Raw genomic sequence first — 17,162 nt, 5'->3', positions numbered from 1 at the left:
GCATGTTTTCGTGACCAAGTGGTTCCTAGGTTGGAACAGCAACCACTCTCATTATAATAACGGAGCTCGTTGTCTCCGCATACATGTCCATTTACATGTATTAGAATACCAAGATGTTCTCCTCTGGAAAAGCCTTTCGCGGCAAACTTCAACGTCAAGGATGGTAAAATTAAAATCAATATTTCAGCCAAATAATTATGTTGCCATCTTCTGCGGATACTAAAGGCCAGTGGACTGGCCGCGGTGTAGCGTGACGTATCCTGTGCCTCCGCCGAAGCTGCCAATCGAGCCATGGCGTGATCGACGTCGTGGTAGCCTGCCCGACAGAGATCGTCGTCCACCTCCGCCACTGGAGCTCGGCGACGGCACCACAAACTGCTCCTCGAAGATGGAGCGATCATCGTCGAAACCTTCATCTTCCACTACAAAGTGCTCGTGTGCACCAAGATTCCTCGATCGCATTGCGAACGGATCGTACTCTACCGCAGACGTGCCGAACATGGACACACGCGACGGAGGTGGCGGCATGGGCAGGTTTTCAGCAGCCAATGCCTCAGCCAGGCGATCGTAGTCCACCGAGTGGTGATTGACGACACTGCGTCCGAGTGTCAAGCGACGTGTAGGCAGACGTAACTCGGAAAGCGAGGCGATCGAGTCACGCTCTCCATCGGCGTCGCCTCGGAAGTACGCGGTCATAGAGAAGTTGCTCGTAGAGCTCAACTCCTTTGACAAATTGGCAGCGAGTGGTGCATCCAGCAATGCAAGTCGCGTCACGATGTTGCCAAGAGCAATCGAAGGCTGCACGGTTAGCACGCCAAGTTCGCGTAATTGAGCTCCAGCTGCACAGTCATCCACCACGGCAATCAACCGAGGACGAGCATGCTCACCCAGCATCGTCTGCATGACCTTAGCGTGCTCCAGTGAACGCTCCGGAGCGCCCGTAAAGATAAGCACATCGGCATTTTGCATGTCCGAGTCTGCAGGAGCTTCACAGTAACGGTCCTGGATGGTGTTCTGAAATGAGATCAACTCTCCCTTCGCAGTGCGCTGTAGAATGGTCTCATTCATGCGGCGCCACTTATCGGCACGAGCTTCGTCAAGTAGCGGGACGTTCACACGCGCGCCGTACAGCGACAGCTCCAGTGCAATTTCGAACGCCACTTCATCGTCTCCGAGCACCACGGCACTCTGTACGCGGTAGAAAGGAAGCAACGGTCTGGGGTCTTTGCCGCTGCGAGTAGAGAATAACGTTTGTGTGCTGTTGTGACGACTAAGGCTCCGAAATGACGCAGCGCGATCTACCGAAGCCTTGGCAGCTTCGACATCCCAGTCGCCGCCATTTCTCTCCTGCTCTGGCTGAGGCTGGATCTGGGCTGCTGCTGTTGCCTGGCGATCGATCATGCTCTCCCCAGCACCCCGAAGCCCTAGAGAACATAATACAGGCCCGATGACCTGGTTGATCACCACTGCAGCCACGATCGTCGCTGCAAACTCGGCCCCCCACTCATCGGTGATGAGTTCCTTCACCTCAGCAGCCAAACCTAGTGACACACCAGCTTGAGGAGCCATCGTGAGCCACAAGTGTTTGTAGTGACGTGGTGGAAGCTTCAAAAGGAAGCGCCCTCCTCCGTAGATGGCCAGGAAGATGGCCGTGTAGCGCAGTACCAGATACAAACTCATCAAGGGGAGCACATCCAACACCTTATCCAGCTGCAAGGACGCCCCAGTCATGACGAAGAATGGCAGGAACATGTACGGAGCCACGGTATCCAGGATCACGTGCATTTGCGGACGGATAGCGGCATAGTGGCCGGCCGCGCAGGATGCCAGCATTAGCACCAACAATGCCTCGAACTTGACTTGCCACACGAGTCCAAAGTGTGCAGTTGTGAGCTCACTGAGTGTGTTGGTGAAGAGGTAGAACAGATAGCCCATCAGCAGCCAGATAAAACCCTTGAGGTAGAGTGCCTTGCTCTCCGTCCACAACTGGGGGCCGTTTAGTGCATCCGTCTCCTCAACGTAAGCGTTGTGAGGGTGCGGGGTTTGACTAGGATCGTCACTTGTCAGCTCGAGGTCGCTCATATCTTGCCTGCTGTCGGCGCGTTGCTGCATCTTCTTGTGGTACTGTGAGGTCGAGATCCTCGACCTCCTGCTGGACGAGACCGAGATCCCATGGGCAGGTAGCGCGGATGCTTCAGACTCCTCCTCATCTCGTTTCCCACTCGGTATCTGAAATATGAGGATGATCACGAGGCCTAGAAGTGCGCCTAGTATTAGGTTCATCAGCACGACGCCCATCGTGAAGACGATGCTCTCCGTGGACACGTCGAGTTTGGCGCAGTAAATGGAAGCGACGACACGCGAGACGGAGAAAGACACGAGCACGACGAACTCTGCAGTCATACAGGTGCCCAGTGCCAAGTGCGTAAAGGGACCGACGCTGTTGAGTTCAATCTTGAGAGCCATGACGGTGGATGGTGAAACGAGTACCGAAATCGAGGCGAACATGAGAGCAATACCCAATTGGCAACTGTTCGCCAAGTCTGAGTAGAAGAAGGCGCTGGCAGCCAGCATGAAGACGCTGGTGCCCAATATCATGGCCGTGCAGTAGTAAGCAGACAGTAGCGCCAAAATCGACTTGATCTGAGGTCTCAGCTCAGGTAGATAAATCTCTTGACCGGCCTGGAACGAGATGAAGCTCAATGCGAAGGCGTTGACGTACGAACCGAGCATATCCACGACGTCCTCGTTCAGTAAGTTAGCCAGGAACGGACCCGACAGGATGCCGGCCACCAAGTACCCGGTGATAAGAGGTAGGTGGAAGTACTTGGGGAAGAAGAGTCCAAGCGGGTGAGCGCCCAGCAATACGAGCACAAAGGCCAGCAGGTGGCTCAGTGTGTCGGGCACGTTGCTCCACGAGTTAAAAGGCACCGTCTTGTCATCATCTTCAGTCTCTTCAGCAAGCAGACGCTCGGATGCTAACGAGCTCAAGGAGTTGGCGTTCGCGGCGGCCAGAACTGCAGCCAAAGTGGCAGCATGCAGCCACGCTCGACGGAAGCGGCTCATGGTGCTTATTGACTTTTTTTACGTGACGGAATTCGATCTCTTGGGCAGGCAGCGCGTTCAACTGTGACTCGGTGGCAGGTCTGGCTGCCGGCCGGCAGCCAGTCTGTAGCGCCGCGTCACATCGAAATCAGAGCTGCATGTACAGTTGAACATACCCTCCGATTTGGACCTGGGAATTTTATGAACGAGTTTCAGGTGCATGTAAAGGCCAGCCTATGAAAGCGCTGCGAAATTGTGCCGGGCACAGTTTTGGTCGAAGATGGGCGCGATCTGAAATTTGAAAATGCTTTAATGTTGGATGTGACAGTTGACCAAAGACTAAAGTGCACTGCACTGCCATACCCGATACTGCATTTGCAGCGCATACATCGAGTCGTTTGGAAGGGTTTTAGGGACATGTACGCTGTATTTTGTCCGAAGCTGACCAGACGTACCTCATTTGGATCAACCTCGACGTTAGATTCCACCGATGGCAGACACGCAAGATAGTTTTATATGTGAGTCCAGGCTTCATCCTCCGTAGTATAAGCAATATCTCACTGTCGCAGCGTCCGTAGCTCCGGACTGTGCTCACCTTGTAACAAGCTCTCGTTTTGCGGTACATGTAGCACTCGATCTTCAATTTGTAATGTGCTACATTTTTTTTCGCAGGGATAAAAGTATTCGGTGTACTTCCAGCACTCCAGAAATTCTACCATAAGGTAAAAGTTTTTAATTTTCTTGAATAATGATCACGAGCTACATGTATTAATACCGCCTTTCGCGCGAACGATAAAGGTCGTAGTGTCGGCTTAGTGACAATTTCTCCATTACAAATTGTAATTTACAATAGTACACTCGCGTCGCAATGGTCTTACAGTAGACCAAGCTTATTATCCCTTGTTCACAATATCTGTGCGGATGCGAAGATGACCGCCCCTGCCGAGACGTTGACGCAAGCTCATTCACGCTGTCGAACGAAGTAAGTGTGTAGCTTTTCGAATAATGTCAACTTGCGTTGGCCAACAGGTCGCTTACAGCTCATGCTTGAAACTCTTATTTTTCTTTTCTCATACAAACCAGTTCACTTCAGGTACTTCTGCTACAGTCAGCAAATGACTTCAAACGTCTCGACGACTAGTGTACATCTTGCCCTTATCAATTGCCAAGTTCACTACAGTACATCTTGTCCTAATCAATTGCTAATCTTCGTAAGAAGAAACAAGAGGCCGGCATTTTTTCTGAAGTACCCTGCGGGTGGAGTCATTGCCACCAATATTTGTCTAGTGGACCCGTATACATTTACATTGCATTCATTGTACATGTTTGTACTGTACTGTACACAAATAAATCTGATATTACATGTGCAGACGATTTCGCTAGTCGGTCTTCTGTGCGATGCAGATCAGTCAGTAAATTGGTTCATTAGGGCTTTCAGGGTTTTACATGTAGCATGTATACGACTCGCTCTTGTTCTGAACCCCAAAACGTTTTACGTCGGGCGTCTTAGCAGCTATCGAATGAAAGCGCTGTGTTGCTGATTTTTGTGGCGGTCTAAATCCGAATCGAGTCGTTCGATGCAGTTTCAGCGAGCGTGGTGCTTTCATCCTGGCAGATCTCTATCATCCCTGCAGTGGCGTAGTTGCTGGTTCTCAGAAGCATGAATGACGATAGCTTATTCGCAAAATTCACTCTGGCGAAATCAACGCTTCCCGTAGCAACAATGTCTTGCATCCGACGATAATCTCCGCTACACCCGCTGCCCTCGTAGAACGCGAAACGAGTATCGTGGGGAGCATTGCGCCAGGCCGCACTGACAGCAATGTTGTTGTAGCAGGAGTCGAGCGAGTAGCAGACCTGAATGTCCGATAAGGTAAACTTCTTGTAGCGGCGATTAGTGGTTGCCGATTGAGCAGGATAAAGACGAAGCTCAGTCGACAAACACAGCGAAGCCATCGCCGTTATTAGCAGTAGCTTTAACAGCTTTTGCAGTGTTTCCATGACGTTGCAGCGGAGAATTCGGAAGTGGCTCGATTGAAACGCAGCGAATTCAGAAATGAACTGGCTGGCGGCGTATTGAGGTCGTGAACTTAAATCTGTGCGGTACTGTACATGAATTTGGAAAATGCTTCAAATAGAGGCTGCATCTAAAATGCTGATTTCTTCGAAGTATTGTAATTTATTTTACGGTAATAAAACGTTAATGGAGGCGGACGATGCGCCCTTCGTTCCCTTCACAGAACGAGCGCTGGACGCGTCCAACAGCGGCTACCGCTTGCTGGTGAAAATGGGATGGCGCTGTGGCTCCGGCTTGGGCAAACATGAGCAAGGTTTGGCGGCACGTGTGTCAATAAAAGAAAAGAAAACCCTCTAAATGATAATCTCAATTGTTACAGGCATCGTGGAGCCCCTCAATATGAAAGAAAACCTCGTGTACCTCGGGCTCGGCAAAGCGGTGGGTTGCTTAAACAGTACCATGCTGGTTCTAGTTACAAATTTTTTACATAACTGAGTTTTCACGAAATAATTAACGTAATTTATTGTGTATGCAGGCGGAGTACGATAAGGTTACGCAGTTGGCCACGAGCGAGCGACGCAAACTGGACGCAGAAGTGAAAGAAACAGCAGAGCAAACTGCTGCTCGGGAAGCCAAAGGTGCTCGGGAAGATCAACTCAAAGCACAAGTGAAGAACATGCAGGCGGCGTTCTACTGCGCAGACTGTCGGAAACAATACAAAACGGTGATCGAGATGGAAAATCACTTGAGTTCGTATGACCACCACCACACCAAAAGACTGAAGGAATTGCAGCAGCAGAAAAGACGCGTAGGGTCTGAGGAAGAACAAGTTACAAAGCGAAGGAAGGAACAGCACCAGGAAGAAGTGATGTTGCAGAGGAGGATTGCTGCACAGACCCAAGCTGCCCCATCCAAAACGACTGCTGTTGCTACTACGGCAAGTGATGCTGGTTCAAAGGAGAAGCTGACAAAAGTCGGTTTCAGCTTTGGTGGAGGAACGAAAGTGGGGTCAAAGAAACCAGCGAAGAAGGCGCTGCTTATTTCCTCAGCTTTTTCAAACCCATTTTCGAAGTAAAGTATTGACACATTCTACCGTGAAAATTTTCAGTGGATCTCTCTCTGAATCGTTGTCCTTGGTGTCCTCTCAAGATGTGCTGTACGAGGAATTTAATGCGGGGTGTGAATAGATAATGGGTGCACCTGTTGGTTTTCTGAGATCAAGTGCGGGTGCCCGCAGTTTACGAGTCTCAAACTGGTTGGCGTAAGAGGAGCCTTCCACGAGTTCAGCAGACGCAAGCGCAGGAAACAAATGCCTTCGATATTTGACTACTTTTTTTCTAGGCATATGAAGTGGGTGGGCTTCTTTTCTGAGCCATCCAGGTGGCGTTAATCGCTATGCAGCTTGTTCCTAGCTTTGGTGAAAGTGGGTCATTGGCCAAGTGTCTTTGAGGTTGAGCAGTACTATCGCTGAACTACTCGATGTTGATTGTCATCAGGTTATTGCTGGCTTGTAGTACATGTACTTCGAAGTATCTCCTAGGCAGATTCATCTTGACACTCTCAAGACGGATCAAAATTATTGCCCTCGATGAAATTCGAAACGCTCCATGGTATAGATAAACGTTGGCGACATGGAAACATCCTGGTCATGCCGCTGAAGCTATAGATATCAGGCAAGTCACGTATATTTTGAATTCGCGTCAGACGTGGTGCAGATCTTCTCTATTTTTCGATTCTGACCAAGCTGAAACACCTTGCATCTTCATAATTCAACAACCACCTTTGAACACCGCTCAAGCTTTTCAAGAACGCCGAGTTCATGGTGAAGATGACCTTAGGACTCCCTCCTATCCTCTTTTACCCGACGTGGCTCGTGCTACTGGGTTTCCATGCAGTCTGCGCTCTCTATCTCGTCGTGATGGCGGCAGCGTATTTCGCAATGACTTCGAGCGAGAACGCATCTTACGCGCCAATATGGTCCGACACGGGGTTCAAGCACTTCAAAGCCTTCGGTGCCATTTACTTGGCTATTGCTGCACTGCACGTGATCCAAGTTCTCCGCATCTTCTACCTGTCGATTCGAAACAAGCGAATGGTACTTCACTGCGAACAATCAAAGTCGTATTGCAAGGACGACAGCAAGTGTACTCCCTGGTGCTTCGATGCAGTTTTTGCTGTCCGTGAACTGGTAGTGCTGGGTTGTCTGTCCTACCAGGCCTATCAGTCCAGCAAGCTAGTGCCGCGTGTGGAGCTGAACAACCTCAACGCGGCCATGTTGATCCTCTCCTGCTGGCTGACCCCCTTGATCCAGATCCTTGTCCGCAAGTCGATTGCTCTCAGTCGTGCTACGTCGCTCCTCAGCAGCTTCGTACTGTGCACTTTTCTGGCCAAAGTGATACAGTCTCTGGTGTTCCTCCAGTACACGGACGTCTTCAATTCGGATAAGATGCTGTTTGCAACAAAAATGATATTCGACCCGACCTTCCTGGCAGTACTAACACCCGAGAACAGGATGATGTTTGCTACAACTGTAGGCGACTTCATCTCCAAGTTCCTACCTCTTCTTGGCAGCCTCGTGTCATTAGTGATGCTGGAAGGAGTGATTTCTCGTCGTGAAGAGAAAGTCACTCCAGATACTTGTGCCGACACCAATGCAAAGGTTGATCCTAATGTAAATGTCACTGTGGAGACGTTGGACACTCCAGAAGGGTCCACAGAGCCCGCTCGCCTGGAAGCTGGTACCTCTACGAAAGCTCTGGGAGAGTCTCGCACTGCTGAAAACGCCCCACGTGCCCCGTCGAATTACTCGTCGTGTGTCTGGGTGTTAGTCGTGGTCAAGATCTCTTGCATTGTATGGGGCATTCTTGTGCTTGCGTTCCACCTCAAGGCCCAATCCCAGCACAAGACAATGCCTACAGGCTGTTTCTCGGCTACCCGACCATGGTTCAGCTCCAAAGTCTCGTGCTTGGCTTTCGTGTTCGACTGCGTCGACCAAGCCGCCATGTCCCCAACTAACGAAGCCTTTGAGGCGTTGAACTTGGATCCGGAACTGCTTTGGCAGTCTTAACTTCGTCAATTGCCCCGCTCTTATGGTTCCGAGTGTCATTCAGACATTCCCTCAGCTTCAAAGCGTTCAGGTTTTCAACACGGCGTTGTATTCCTGGGATGCGAATGCTGCACTCACTCAAGAATTCCACCCGCGACTCAAGAGTATCGTGCTCATCAGCGTCAAGATGGCAGCGTTCCCCGACGGTCTCATGGGAGTTCTTCCTTACTCGCTGATGAATCTGCAATTCTTCGCTACGATGCTACCGTCGTTACCCAATGACCTTGGTACCAAATGGGGAGGAGCTAATCGACCTTTGATTGGTCGTGTCGGCTTCGAGTACGGTATCCTCAGTCCAGCAACTGTCCCGCTCGAGACGTTCCAACTACCCGTAAAATCTCTGTCACTCGCTGGCAACTTCTTCCTCTTCCAGATCCCAACATTGGCTGCAGTCTCAAACACGTTCCTGCCTCAGCTCGTTCTGGACGGAGCTCCGTTAATGGCGCTTCCTCCAATTATTGATCCGACCTTCAAGATCGGAGACTTGAGCATGGAAGGCACCGAAGTGTCGGTGTTACCGGACTGGACAAAGTCACAGGTTCCGTCCCCAATGCACCTGTATGGATCGGCCTTTTGTCTGACGGCCACAGACGCGCAGAAGACCGAGGCCAACGGTATCTGCGATACCAGTCGATGGGGAACTCCTCTACCACAGTCGCCGATTGAACGCATGGAAGAAGTGTACGGGAAGACATCCGCCTGAACTTGATCAAACTTCAAAGTAGTAGGGTCGAAGTATCTGCAAGACAAATAGACGCATTGACAAGTTATTGACAACGAAGACACGCAGCAACAACAACAGCTAGCTCCTTCACGCTAACAGCACGAGAACGTAGACGCAACCCACTTGGAACAAAGGAATCGTCACAAGAAAATCGTATTGAATACACCACTCTTATCGAGTCAAAAAAGAGAGCTCTCACCATCCTCCACTCTCTGTGTGTGTACATGTGCTCACGACCTGAAAGTTTCTGCGTTCCTCGACTCCCTCTTTCCAGCCATAATGCGGTTAGAATTCATACGACTCCCTTCGGTTGTGCGGAGACGGCGCCACGCCGCCCATTGGGTGAGGCTGCATTGGTGCCGGCGGTGCCTGGTTCACGACACCGACACCCGAAGCACCGAGTCCAGAGGCGCCGAAGTTCTGACCACCGGAATAGGGGCGGGCCATACCGGCGCTCTGGTTCATACCCACCGGCTGCGACGGGATGGCGCGCCCTGCCACGCGGGGCGACGGCGCCGTCGAGTTCTGTGGAGGCTGCTGGTTGTAGTAGCTCACGGCGTTCATAGACACGCCCTTGGACATGTCCAGGCCGATTTCATTGCCTGTACCGGAGCCCATGCCGCCAGCGCGGTTGCCGTTATTGTAGCTCGCGTACATGGCGGAGCCTGTCGTGCTGTGCGGGCCCTGGCTCTTAGCGAAAGCTGGCGTAGCGTTGGGCATTTCGTCGTCTTCGTCCTCACTCGCGCCCTTGGAGCGACGAACGAGCGTCAGGAAGATGACAGCGACGGCGATAACGCCGATAGCCGCACCGATAATGGCGAACACGACGCTCATGTCGGAGCCGCCGCTGCTCGAGTCTCCAGCCGCGGCGCTGCTGCTTCCAGAAGTGCTGGAAGCAGTGGAGCTGGACGAGGCGACACCAGCCGTGCCGCTAGTAGTCGATCCTGTCTTGGAGGACGTTTCTGCTGTCGTTGAAGTCGATGATCCCGCAGTACTGGACGTTGTCGTGGTAGTGGTGCCTGTAGTGCTGGAAGTGCTGGAAGTAGTAGTGGACGTGCTGCTGCCACTGGAAGTACTAGTAGTAGTAGACGATCCCCACACGGACCCGCAGTCCACACCGAAAGGGCAAGATTCGCCCACCTTGACGTAGCAACCATCATCCGCGAAGGTGATGCAAGGCGGACAACCGCCACTTGAGACTGTGCAGGGCGTGGAGGCCGCGCCACCCTCGTAGCAGGTGTCGACGGATGAGCACTGCGACGTGCTGGCCATGAAGGCGGCGTCGGCCGCGTTGGTTGTGCGGGCGAGTGCCGCGATGGCGACAAAAAGCCACGACGAGGTCTGCATTTGGTCTCTGTCTAAGGTCTTTCGTCTGTGTTTGCCGACCTGTGTCTACGGATTCCTAACGCCGGGCGTTTGGTTCCTGTTCCTTTGCTTTTGCCGCTCTTCTCTCGGGGTTTATTTCTGGTACCACAACGACGCGGAAGCCGAACTCGAACAGAGCTCTAGCTGGCGGTGTAGTGGTGGGGGCTGCGGTGGTTAGAACGAGGCTAGTCCTCTACCGGTCGTGCATCGCAGCTGGCTCGAATCCGTACGATCCGATTGGCTCCAACGACTGATCGCAAGCCAGTTTTAGCAGCGTTTATGTCGTTTTCTCCAAAAAAAATTTCTATTGGCTGAAAAGAGATTTTAGGTAGGGCAATGTCGAAGCCGTTTCGGCAGAGCCTGTCGTTTCTTAGACCGGCATCGCCGATGACGGGCCGAGAGTGCTGCGCAGCTCAGCGTGGGTTAATGTAGAAGACACTTACAACAGCGGCAAGACCGCTTGACGCCTGCATTCCCTTGGAATCTAAGAAGGAAAACCAACCTGATCCAAAAACAGCGCTTGGTAGTGTTTGGCAATATCGTGTCCAACATCGCACTCACAACAAGCTGAGAGAGAGGTTCTGCCGTGCAATAATACGATGCACCTGAATTACCCGATACGACGACGCGTATTTGACAAGATATTGAGAAGATATGGTCCAACACAGTTCAGTTTTGTGTCGAAGCGTTATGCCACTTGATTTCGACGCCACCTGGCCGTAGTCCCCGTGGCGGCTCCTCCTCCAGATTCTCCTCACTCGCAGAGCGTGCACGAAGGGAAAATCTTCCGTAAGATCACTGTTAGCACGACGACCCAATCGCGACGGCGAGGGAGCAACAATCAAGACTGTGCTCGAGTATCGCTCCTTGAGTCCGAACCCCCCGCACCACCCTGGGACTCGCCAGCCCCCGACGTGGACCCGAAAGTCGTTTCTGTAATCATCGATGACGCATTTGAAGCTGTGCTGAAGGCTGCACTTCTAGAGCTGCCATTACGAGCAATTGAGAAGTCGTCGGGAGCAGTCGACTCCAAACATGCAGGAGCCGTCCACTTTAATGTAGCAGGCTCCATTCCCAAAGGTGACACAAGACGGGCATTCTTCAGTGGCGATAAAGGAGGGAACTGAGGTCGCGCCGCCTTCGCATGTACAATTGTAAACGTTCCAAACACAATGAGCAGTCTCGCTATTCGCGCCCTGTATAGCAAGGAGAATTCAGCGAATACTTTCATTACAACACGCACTTCCCTCTCTTTATGGTGAGCAGGCCTGACATTGTGGGTACGGCAATGCAAATGTAGCCATATTGTTCCTGATGATTTAGTGGCAGCAGTCTTACTGAACCTTCAAATTTGTCGATCAGAACTCACCATGCCACCATACATACACATTTCGACATCATAACTGATTGCTTCGATTTGCCCTTCCTTCTATCAAGCATCATCGACGGCAAAATAAGACCTCGGTAAAACGTTTTCCTCCTCCATTTTGCATTTCAACCTCGTCCTGCCATTCGCCTATAATATGTCCACCTACGTCGTGCAGGGGCTTGCATACTTCGCGACACACCCGCGTTTGTGGGTCTCGACATTATGCCCACTACTCTTGACGCTTATCGTGGCCATTACCTCCGTGGTCGTGCTCTTCTCCGTTGCTTTGGTACCTCAAGCCGAGGAACTGGAGGATGCGGGCGTGACTAAATGGCTCTCGTGGCTGCTAGCTGTCATGCTCGTGCTGGTGGAGATCTTTCTCGTCACACTCATCTACAACCTCGTCATCATGGGCTGCTACCAGGATAAGGTCTTCGAACAGGTTATGGTAGCGCGTGGCTTTAAGGAGATGGTAGAGGACGAGGAGCGTCACGCCGGTTGTGTCCGCGCCTGTCGTTCCTGCTGCCGTGTCAGCCTCTGGCTGCGCCTCGTACTGCTGATCGTAACATTGCCGCTAAACTTGATCCCGATCATCGGCTCCATCATCTACGCGTGGCTCAATGGCACTATCTTGGCGTGGGAGTACCATTTGCTCTACTTCGAGTTCAAGAACTTTACATACGCGCAGCAGAAAGCCTTCGTCAATGAGCACAAGGTACAATACTCGTCCTTCGGCATGCAGGCGCTGCTCATGGAGATGATTCCGGGTTTTGGCTCGATCTTCGTGTTTACCAACACAGTAGGGGCGGCGCTAATGGCTGCTCATTTTGAGGAGGAAGAACGCGTACGCACGGCACCGCAACACGGCGGTGTGCAGCCCAATTACGCCAACAACAATGCGTACAAGTGCCGTCCGGAGGCATTGTCTAGAGTGTATAGAGATATCTATCAGCGTTAATAAAACTGGTGCAGGCTGGCAGCCACCATGAGAGGGGGAGCAGCCATGTCTATCTCCGAAATTTCTCGCTCTGGAATGTATCCTTGTTGCAGTTTTAGCCATTTTCCAGTTTGCAAAGCCTCCGCGCAGCATGTCGACGTATGTGGCACAGGGTCTCGCTTACTTCTTGTCACACCCGCCGCTGTGGAAGATGACCTTTCGCCCCCTTTTACTGACGATCGTTGTGGGCATGACGACGGTCATTGTGCTGCTGTCTGCGGCCATGTATCCACAGGAACAAGCACTCTACGACATTGGCGTACCGGAAGGGTTGGCTTGGGTGCTGGCCATCATGTTGTGTCTCGTGGAGAGTTTCGTGATCGTTATGCTCTACAGCTTGATCTGCCTAGCTTGCTACCAGGACAAAGTGTTCGCGTACGTCATGCGCGAACAAGGACACACTGATCTCGTGGCCAACAAACGCAAGCACGCGTCGTGTATCCGCATCTGTACCAGTTGCTGTCGCGTGAGTGTGCTACTGCGTCTAGGTCTTCTGGTGGTGTCGGTGCCTCTGAATGTCGTGCCTGTGGTAGGCAACACCATGTACGCGTGGCTAAACGGCCAGATCGTAGCGTGGGAGTATCATTTCTTCTACTTCGAGCTTAAGAATTTCAGCTTCGAGCAGCAGCAAGCGCTCATTGACGAGCGCAGTATGCAGTACAAGCTCTTCGGTATGCAAGCGTTACTGCTGGAGATGGTGCCAGGCATCGGAGCAGTCTTCATGTTCACCAACACCGTCGGTGCCGCTCTTTTCGCTTCCAGCATCGAAAGGGAGGAAGCCGCCAAGCACCCACAGGTGCAGCCAGAAGAGACCGATCCATACCGCTCGCTCGTTTAGAACGTAGCCCCAAAAGTCTTGGCTCTTAAGAGAATGTCAAAACCATCCTTTATTCACGAGTCCATCACGCCAAGAATTATCCAGTTGGTGTTTCTATCCTTTGTAACAAATCTCGCAGTTCTTCAGTCATTCGATCAAAATCTCAAAATGTCGACGTATCCGCTGCGAGGCATCTTCTACTTCCTAGGCGACCAGCGTCTCTGGCGCTTGTCCATCTGCCCCGTGCTGATGACGATGGCCGTCGCATTGGGCGTGGCTGTCACGCTTTTCACCCTGACGCTGCATCGGCAGGAGGAGATGCTGTACAACGCCGGACTCTCCACATTCTTCGCGTGGCTCATAGCTGTGATCTTCGTGATCATAGAAGTTTTCATCGTCACCGTCATCTACGGCCTCGTTACGCTTGAATGGTACAAGGACAAGATCTTCGCACACGTCATGATCGAGTGTGGGTACCGTGAGCTGGTGGAGAACGAGGAGCGCCACTCGCCGTTCCTGCGCGTTCTCACGTCCTGCTGTCGTGTGAGCATCTTACTGCGTCTGGGGCTGCTGGTGATCACATTGCCTCTCAATATGATCCCCGTGGTGGGAAACCTCACGTACGCGTGGCTCAATGGCACGCTCATGGCGTGGGAGGCGCATTTGTACTACTTCGAGATGAAGGCGTTCGATTTCGACCAGCAGAAGGAGATTATCGCCGAGCGGAAGCTTCAGTACTCGGCGTTTGGCATGCAGGCCATGCTTCTGGAGATGATCCCCATTGCCGGTGCAATTTTCATGTTCACGAATGCTGCAGGTGCCGCGCTTTTCGCTGCCAGTATCGAAAAGGAGTTGGAGAAACAGGAGCATCGGAAGATCAGCAAGTGGGGTGGCAAGAACAAAGAAACCAAGAAAAGCCACGAGCTGGACAAGGACAAGGTACCGCTTGTCAACAGGATCGGCGCATATGTGCCGCCGTACGGCAGCACGTCGAAGTAAGTTGCATCTTTCCTTTTGGGTAGTTTGTTGGCAAGAGAATGCTTGCTAACCGCTAACTATGCATCGATAACACTCACTACTTTTCGTTAAAAGTCTACCGTCGTTTCCTTTGTTAAAAGCTCTTCAGTACACAGCAAGAATGATTGATCCACCCGTCGTCAGTAGCAGCAGCATCACCTTGAGATAAACTGAAGTATCATCAACACAATGCTTGCATCCAAGTCGAACAGCACCACTCGATGTCCCTCCAGCATGTAATTCGCTCTGTGGAAGGAGGTGGCATTGCCACTCGTCCTCATAATCGCGTTCGGGGTGGTGTCAGCGGTCTTCTTGTTCTCGCACACCCTGTCTCGTCAGAAAGACTGGCTGGGTGACAAGGATGTAGCCGAAACAATTTGCTGAGATGCTGGCGCTGTCCACCGTCCTGACAGAAATCTTCGTATCCACTGCTGTCTACGGCGCGGTGTGCATCGACTATTTCCAGGACAAGATCTTCACCTTCGTCCTGAAAGACTGCGGCTTGCAATCGTTGCTGGAAGGCCACCAACAGTGTTCAACGGCCGTGAAAGTGTGCACGTCGTACTTCCTCTTTCGGAGCATGCTCGGGGTCATCTAGCTGCCATTGTACCTGGTTCCGATCCTCGGCAACATCGTCTACGCTTGGCTGCACGGCATATTCACGAACGCGTGCGGGGCGGCGTTGCTGGCCGATGAGCTTGAACGCAACGACAACAGCGATAAGTGGGCCGACGAAGACGAAACATTGCTCGGAAGCAGGTCAGCAGCGAGTACGTGTACAACGCGGTCCATTTAATACATGTAGGGCGTAGTGAAGGAAGTGGGGCGGAACGTTCATAAAGCTGTGACGTGTGTAAAAGATCTGATTCTGACGCACGTTTCGGCTTCAGGATTGCTCTCCGTGGGTACAATATTTATTTGGGCGCGTCATCAACAACACATGTCGAATTCATGTATGTACCAGTACTGTACATGTGCAGGCTTGTATTTGTACATGGTATACAGCTCCACTGGTTTATCAATTTGATCCCCTCTCTTCAGTCTCCACTCATTTGGGCGAAGCATCAGCCATTCCTCAATTGGATACTTCCAGTGCACTACTGCAGATCCAAATTTTGCAGCAATGCCGTTCTACGCACTCAAGGGTGTCAAGTTTTTCATCGGCCACCCGCATCTGTGGAAGCAGGCGGCGTTCCCGCTGCTGCTCACGCTGGCCTTCAGCATCTTCTCGGTCTTCCTCCTCTTTGCCTGGACGCTTCGCCCGCAGGAGAGCTGGCTGTCCGACAAGGGATTGCCCTCGGTGTTCTCGTGGCTCTTCGCTGTGATCTTTGTGATCGTGGAGATCTTCCTCGTCACGTTGCTATACGCGTTCATTGTACTTGAGTGCTTTAAGGACAAGATATTTGCCTTTGTGCTGCGCGAGAAGGGATACGCTGCGCTGGTGGACCGTGAGTCCCAGGAGTCGGCCGTCGTGCGTGTGTGCTCGGCGTTTTTCCGCCTGGATGCCATTTTTCACGTGATCCTGCTCATCGTGTCGCTACCGCTACACCTGATCCCCGTCATTGGTAGCATTGTCTACGCGTGGCTGCACAGCACGTTCATGGCTTGGGAGTCGCACCTGTACTACTTTGATCTCAAGGGTCTGGGCTTCAAGCAACAGCAACGCTGGATCGGTCAGCGTAAGTTCCAGTACACGAGCTTCGGTTTCCAGATGCTGTTGCTGCAAATGATTCCGCTTGTGGGTCCTCTCTTCATCTTCTCCAACACATGCGGAGCTGCACTGTTAGCTATCAAGATGGAGCGTGAAGGCGGTGACAAGTGGGTCGACGAGGAGGACGACGAAGCTCTTTTGTCCGGCAAAAAGACTGGCGTTTACGGAACGGTCTAAGCGTGGATGAGTGTGAGAATGGAGGGGCTGTAGATAAGTGACAAGCATGTTCTAAAAACATTGGAGGGCAGGTGAGGAAAAGGCAGGGTAATTGCCTACAAATATGACCTAATCAGCCTTGACCATGGCAAAATGCAGTCCGTTACGGACTGCATTTGGACTCCGTAGCGGACTGTTGATCTCAAGCGATCTACAAGTAGTAAAATGGTACTATTATTACTACAGTATAATTCTACGTACTATTGGTACACCTCTTAAGTATACATTTAGTACCTACAGTGCAACAAGTACTATCCTCACACGGTGTTCACTAAGTAAACCGTGTATACCTAGTAAACACCTGTAAAGGATGATTTTTTCTAACCAATCGCAGCGTATGGAAATGTACCCACACAAAAATAGTGAAAGCGTGTTTTCTTAAAAACACGCCTTTTAGAAAAACCAAATCGTTCGTGTATACGCTTCGCACCCAAATCGGATGTTCGAGCTGGTAATAGAGGCTGTTTGACCGTATGCAGCGCGGAAGTGGTGCCCGGTGCACGTATAATGTGATTTTAAACATATCCAAAACTCCAATATCATGAGGGTGACGTGACAGACGAATGTGACATCCGATCGAGAATCTAGGATATCCAAAAATTGGCGCCTTTCAATACGCCTGTCGATTGGTCAGTTTAATTTCGAAGCCATTTCTGACCCGATTTTTGCCAATCAGAATGCGAATCAAATTTGCAGCTGGCCACCCATCCCACCCTCCCTTGAAGATGTCGCGGCATACTGAAAACAAGTTGGAGCGAAAAGATAGCCCGATCCACAC

The 17,162-nt window shown here is 51.6% G+C and overlaps 7 protein-coding genes across 7 annotated transcripts; 5 read left to right on the top strand and 2 right to left on the bottom strand.

Annotated features, from left to right (window-relative positions):
• Positions 1 to 219: 219 nt before the first annotated feature.
• On the bottom strand, positions 220 to 3,066 carry PITG_19969 (uncharacterized protein; the record flags this gene model as incomplete). Its single annotated transcript, XM_002895754.1, has 1 exon — positions 220 to 3,066. One exon carries the CDS (start codon positions 3,064 to 3,066, stop codon positions 220 to 222), a length of 2,847 nt encoding a protein of 948 aa, XP_002895800.1.
• Positions 3,067 to 5,248: 2,182 nt separating this feature from the next.
• On the top strand, positions 5,249 to 6,163 carry PITG_19968 (uncharacterized protein; the record flags this gene model as incomplete). Its single annotated transcript, XM_002895753.1, has 3 exons — positions 5,249 to 5,375; positions 5,442 to 5,500; positions 5,598 to 6,163. The coding sequence occupies 3 exons, from the start codon at positions 5,249 to 5,251 to the stop codon at positions 6,135 to 6,137; spliced, it is 726 nt and encodes a 241-aa protein (XP_002895799.1).
• A 727-nt stretch (positions 6,164 to 6,890) lies between these two features.
• On the top strand, positions 6,891 to 8,871 carry PITG_19967 (uncharacterized protein; the record flags this gene model as incomplete). Its single annotated transcript, XM_002895752.1, has 2 exons — positions 6,891 to 8,065; positions 8,124 to 8,871. 2 exons carry the CDS (start codon positions 6,891 to 6,893, stop codon positions 8,869 to 8,871), a joined length of 1,923 nt encoding a protein of 640 aa, XP_002895798.1.
• Positions 8,872 to 9,177: 306 nt separating this feature from the next.
• PITG_19966 (carbohydrate-binding protein, putative) lies at positions 9,178 to 10,239 on the bottom strand (the record flags this gene model as incomplete). The annotated part of the gene is made up of 1 exon (XM_002895751.1): positions 9,178 to 10,239. One exon carries the CDS (start codon positions 10,237 to 10,239, stop codon positions 9,178 to 9,180), a length of 1,062 nt encoding a protein of 353 aa, XP_002895797.1.
• A 1,541-nt stretch (positions 10,240 to 11,780) lies between these two features.
• PITG_19965 (uncharacterized protein) lies at positions 11,781 to 13,524 on the top strand (the record flags this gene model as incomplete). The annotated part of the gene is made up of 2 exons (XM_002895750.1): positions 11,781 to 12,497; positions 12,694 to 13,524. 2 exons carry the CDS (start codon positions 11,781 to 11,783, stop codon positions 13,459 to 13,461), a joined length of 1,485 nt encoding a protein of 494 aa, XP_002895796.1.
• Positions 13,525 to 13,608: 84 nt separating this feature from the next.
• On the top strand, positions 13,609 to 14,439 carry PITG_19964 (uncharacterized protein; the record flags this gene model as incomplete). The annotated part of the gene is made up of 1 exon (XM_002895749.1): positions 13,609 to 14,439. One exon carries the CDS (start codon positions 13,609 to 13,611, stop codon positions 14,437 to 14,439), a length of 831 nt encoding a protein of 276 aa, XP_002895795.1.
• Positions 14,440 to 15,542: 1,103 nt separating this feature from the next.
• PITG_19963 (uncharacterized protein) lies at positions 15,543 to 16,584 on the top strand (the record flags this gene model as incomplete). Its single annotated transcript, XM_002895748.1, has 1 exon — positions 15,543 to 16,584. The coding sequence occupies one exon, from the start codon at positions 15,581 to 15,583 to the stop codon at positions 16,343 to 16,345; it is 765 nt and encodes a 254-aa protein (XP_002895794.1).
• Between the last annotated feature and the right edge of the window lie 578 nt (positions 16,585 to 17,162).

The sequence above is a fragment of the Phytophthora infestans genome, genomic scaffold (assembly GCF_000142945.1).
Source record: "Phytophthora infestans T30-4 supercont1.135 genomic scaffold, whole genome shotgun sequence".
Lineage (NCBI taxonomy): Eukaryota > Oomycota > Peronosporomycetes > Peronosporales > Peronosporaceae > Phytophthora > Phytophthora infestans.
Note: the sequence above shows the minus strand (reverse complement) of the source record. Positions and strands in the feature narration are given on the sequence as shown.